At 46.1% G+C, this 5000-nt stretch overlaps 1 protein-coding gene across 1 annotated transcript in view; it reads left to right on the top strand.

The window, feature by feature from the left end:
• The window catches only part of LOC113820168 (achaete-scute complex protein T5), a 6840-nt gene that overhangs the window by 304 nt on the left and 1536 nt on the right, over positions 1 to 5000 (top strand). Inside the window, exons 1-2 of the mRNA XM_070136026.1 lie at positions 1 to 602; positions 4032 to 4487. The exon at positions 1 to 602 is cut by the window's left edge and continues 304 nt beyond it. Of these exons, the coding sequence (XP_069992127.1) occupies positions 1 to 599 (599 nt within the window). The 3' untranslated portion in view covers positions 600 to 602; positions 4032 to 4487. The remainder of the gene's footprint in view (positions 603 to 4031; positions 4488 to 5000) is intronic.

The following is a 5000-nucleotide window of genomic DNA, read 5'->3' as shown; positions in this document are numbered from 1 at the left end:
TCAAGCAAGTGAACAACGGCTTTGCAACGCTGCGCCAGCACATACCCGGAGCCGCCAAAGCCAAGAAGATCAGCAAAGTAGAAACCTTGAAACAGGCAGTGGAGTACATCAGGTCCTTACAGGAGTTGTTGGACACGCACGATGCCCTGATGCACCGCACCAACACGCTCGTCGCCTCCAGCCAGCCCTCGCCCGCGCCCAAGGAGCCATCCCACCCTTACACCAACGCCGTGGCGCCCACGACTGTCTTGTCCCAGCAACAGTATCGTGTTTTACAGTACCCAAGCTACTATTACAGTGAAAACGTGTCACCAGTGCCTGCGTCAGTGTACCCAATGAACGTGTCTGCAGTGTCTCCCACGTGCAGTGACGCAGCGGTGTCCCCAACGCCTTCGTACGATTCCGCGTATTCGTCGCAGTCCTCTCACGAGACGCCGGTCACGGTCACCACCACCAGTCTAAGCAACATGTTCAACCCCGCCAGCACCACGACGACCCTGCCGGACGCCTACGACCCCCTGGACGCCTACGAGTCAGCCACGTCGCCCGAGGACGAGGAGCTTCTAGACGCCATCGCCCTGTGGCAGCAGTGCCAATAGCAGGTCAGTAGCTACGCTCTCCTTGAATGGACGCGAACGTGCTTTTGATTCACTTATAGGTCTGTGCTGCCGTGAATCCCTGTGTCACGAGAGATGTTCAGTGAAATACAGGAGTTTAAATTGCTGTATGGGAGGGAGAGAGTGTGCGGGGAGTATTTGGAAAAAAAAACCTCGTCCTGTGAAGTGAGTGAAAATTTGCACTGATTAAAATATGTTATTTTAGTTTCATATCATGTGTTTCAAGTTCGGGCGCTTAATGTCATAGGCAACTAATGCTTTTGCGATGTTCGGTAACCGAACCTCGTGACGTCATTCTTTAATACGGCGGCATAACCAAGATGCCTTTCCGGCTGAAGGCAGTGCGATCTCCTCCAGGTAGAGAGAGCTTAAAAGAGGTCTCCGTAAGTCTTTATAATCCTATCAGCTTCCTAGGGACGGATGTCGTGATAAACACCTTCCCGCCCCACCTGGGCTCGAGAGGATAATGGCTTCCTTCTTAGCCGCGACCGAAGAAAAGTGAGATTTCTCCCTAATAGAAAGAAGTGATTTCAAATAGACGGTGTAGCATGTACATATATGTATATATATATATATATATATATATATATATATATATATATATATATATATATATATATATATACACACATATATACATATACATATATATACATATACATATACATATATATACATATATATATATATATATATATATATATATATATATATATATATATATATATACATATACATATTTATACATATACATACATATATATATATATATATGTATATATATATATATATATTATATATATATATATTATATATATATATATATATGTATAACACACACACACACACACACACACACACACACACACACACACACACACACACACACACACACACACACACACACACACACACACACACACACACACGAACGCACACACGCATGCACTGCGACTACATTCTTCAGTCGTACTAAACAGCTTTTCTATTGGAGATTTCAATGGAAGAAAAAGTACTGATCCACCAAAGAAAAAATAAGAAAATATAGTTAATGAAAATAAAGATTCTCTACATGAGTTCTACACCTCTGTTCCCCTCGATCTCGCCCATCACGCTCGCAGCCTCAAGGGTTCTCAGCAGAACGAGGTTGAGGGCGCCGGGGTCACACTAGACGCGGGCTCTAGCAACGGTCCCCCTTTGTGTGTGTTCGGTCCCGCCCGCCCAGGCTTCGATGCCCCGACCCGTGGCCCAACATATGTGCACATAAATTTTGCTCCCGTTTCTTACCCCAAAACGATTGTTTATTCGAGCGCGCGTGGGAAAGTTTTGCGCTAATATCCCCGGCGAGACAACTTTGTCCTATTTTTTGCTTCTTTTTTTATCAGGGCCGAAGGAGGCCGATGTGTTCTTCTCGTCATTGGGAAAGTAGAGCGATATCTCTTAGGCGAATGTGATGTTTTATCATTTTGTAAGATGGATATATAACCGCCTTTTCTTTGGGCCTGTGATCGTAAATTTCGGGCGCTCGTTAAGCTTTCAGCAGCAGGTATTCAGGGCGAAGGGAAGCCGCAGTTCCGCCAGTGTCCTGGTGTGCGTGCGGTGGCTCCTGTCCTCAGAACCACTTGCACTTTCATAATTGCTTTCTCCATGACTAAGCTTTTACTAGTTAGTGCTCCTCTTCTTCGGTTTATTCTTCTTCTACTACTACTACTACTATTACTACTACTACTACTACTACTTCTACCACTTCTACTACTATTTCTACTACTCTTGCTTAAGATACCATAGCTAACGACATTTAGAATATTTGATAATTTTTCTTTGCTTCGACAAACGATCCAAGCAGAGCGCTGTTGATTGGCCTCGAACCCCCAGCCTCGGCGTCCTCAGCACGGGCGAACGGCACGCGTATTCACTCCCCCCCCCACCACACCCCAACTCCCACCCCATTAGCCTTCGCTTCCCCCCCCCCCCTCCCCCCTCATCCCGCGCGGCGCCCACCCCTCCCGCCGCCCGTGTCATCTCTGGCGGCGACGGAAGGCGAGGAGAACCACATTCATCACGTATTTGTACATCCTTCTTTCGTTCTTTTGTAAAATTCTTGTGGGACTTATTGCTCTTAACATAACTTAGTCTCTCGTGGTAAGTCCTCATCAGGCAGACTTCATTTTGGAATTTTCTTTTTTCATATGAAAGGATAAAGCACCAGGAGGGAAATAAAGCTTCACTCGCTTTTCCGCCGGCGAATACGTGCGTAGCGTCGTCTCGAGCAAGCAAACCTCGGCTCTCTCGTGGTTCGGCGGGGACGGGTAGGAAAAGTAGAAATCCCTGGCAAACCGACTTTGAAAACTTATATATGGGGCAGCTATATCACAGATCATTTGATTTCAAATCAAGAGATTGTCCGAAATGTCATAAAAGGATCGGGATCCGTGGGCCGCACAATGACTTGCGATAATGAAAGGAAAAAGGAATGTATATCGGAGAAATGGAAGTCGTGAGCGCAGGGGTTCGGACACAGGGGCGAAGTAGTGCAGTGGTCCGTATCCCGCCGGACTCTTGCTTTTGTCCTGCTTCCCGCCACCAGAGATACGATAATCTGTAGAATTTTCTCTCACTTTTTCTGATTTTATCTTGTGCGTCTTGTCCCTGCAGCCTCCTCGTTGATAGGTACTTACTTTGAGATTCAGCAGGATTGACCAGGCCAAAGTACTCGTAATGATAATAATTCAGGGATATGAAAACTGGAAGCGTGATCCGAGTACTCGTGAGCAACCAACCCCTCCCCCTCCCCGGCTGTACTTTCCACCTCCCCTGTTCCCCTACCTTCCTCCTCCACCTCCCCCTCTTCCTCCTCACTCCTCCCCTCCGTCCCTCGCCCTAACCCGGCTCTATGGACACGTTTGTGCTGCTGTAGAGGAAGCGGAGATTAGATCTGATATGGATTTATGCTCGGGTGCATTTATGGCGAATTCTGATAAATGACGCCTCTGATGACGTGATAATAACTGCGGGCGGCCGCTCGAGGATTATTACCTGATCGGCATTGGAGTCTCCGAGAGAATATTTGGAAAGAGCGTCGTTTTCCCAACAGGCGCGAAATTAATGCTCCCGCCAACTTGTCTTTTGAAAAACTGGAAAATATAATTCTGTCCATTGAATGCCGCTATTGAAACGGGCCACGCTTTGGAGAAATTCAATTCAGTGCTGTCTAGACGGGCGGATAAGTTTTTTTTTTTTTATCGGATTTTCTGACGTCGAAGGGGCAGAGGAATTAATTTATGAATCACATAGCCGAATAACATACATGCAAGGGGGAAAACTGCAAGTAGATTTTAAGGTTACTGAATAACATGTATGCTTCGAAATTGTACATTACCGAAATTCTAATGTTCTTTTTTCTCTCTTCCACAGGTCCTACAAGGGAAAGAATCTAGTCATGCTTGTCTATCATCATGTACTGCTGGTCAACCTCTCCAGTCCATCTTTTGCCAAGTCCAGGAGACCTACTGAGGACACAGTCTCCAAACTTTAAAGTCTTTAAGTCCTCATAACTTTGGAGCTTTATATCTTAAACTTTCAAGAACAAGGCGTGTATTTTACTATAGCTTCTCAAGTTCTATTGACTCGCTTCGTGAATGTCGCCCACCAAGAAGATTCCAAGAATCCAAGGAAAGCCGATCTCCCTGCCTCGAGAGTCCGCCGACTGAGTCTTCCAGGAGCACGAACAGGCTGTGGGGCGTATCCAGCGCCCGGAGTCCAGCCGATCCCCGCCCTTCCCAAAAACCAGGTTCAAGCCGAGGAGCCGCCGTCTCGCAAGAAGAGGAAGGCAGAAAGGGGCTGCCCACTTTCTAATGCTAATAATAATCGGTAAGTTCCACAGTGAAAAGGAACCAGTGCTTCCTACCTCCTTTGGTGAATGGCCGAGTGAATTGCTCATGGGCTTTTGAGTACCTCGAGTTCCCATGGTTAACATTTGTAATGCAGCCAGCTCGTTTACATCCTCATTCTGCTTTAAAGAGTCCAAAATGAAAAAAAAAGAGGAGAAAGCGAAAGGAATTCATTATTCATCATTTTCATTCAATATAGGTAGAATGTAAATCCTTTGTTGTTCGTATGTACAGAACTCCAAGAGTAGCTCATAATAGCAAGAGCGCAAAGCACTTCACGAAGTCCAGTAATGTTGTAACCGTCGTTCATCTGACGTCACTGTGCCTGATGCTCTAGGATCAGCTCCAGAACATTTTCCCGTGACTGACATTTCGTGATTTGTGCGGCTGTAATTGTGCGTGACATAATGAAGGCGATTCCTAGTCCCTTCCCAGCCTGGTTACTAGTTTTAGGATTACCCCTGAGAATGTGAAAGTGAAAGAGGCTTGTGTG

The sequence above is a fragment of the Penaeus vannamei genome, chromosome 21 (assembly GCF_042767895.1).
Source record: "Penaeus vannamei isolate JL-2024 chromosome 21, ASM4276789v1, whole genome shotgun sequence".
NCBI lineage: Eukaryota > Metazoa > Arthropoda > Malacostraca > Decapoda > Penaeidae > Penaeus > Penaeus vannamei.
This window is presented reverse-complemented; position numbering and strand designations above follow the sequence as displayed.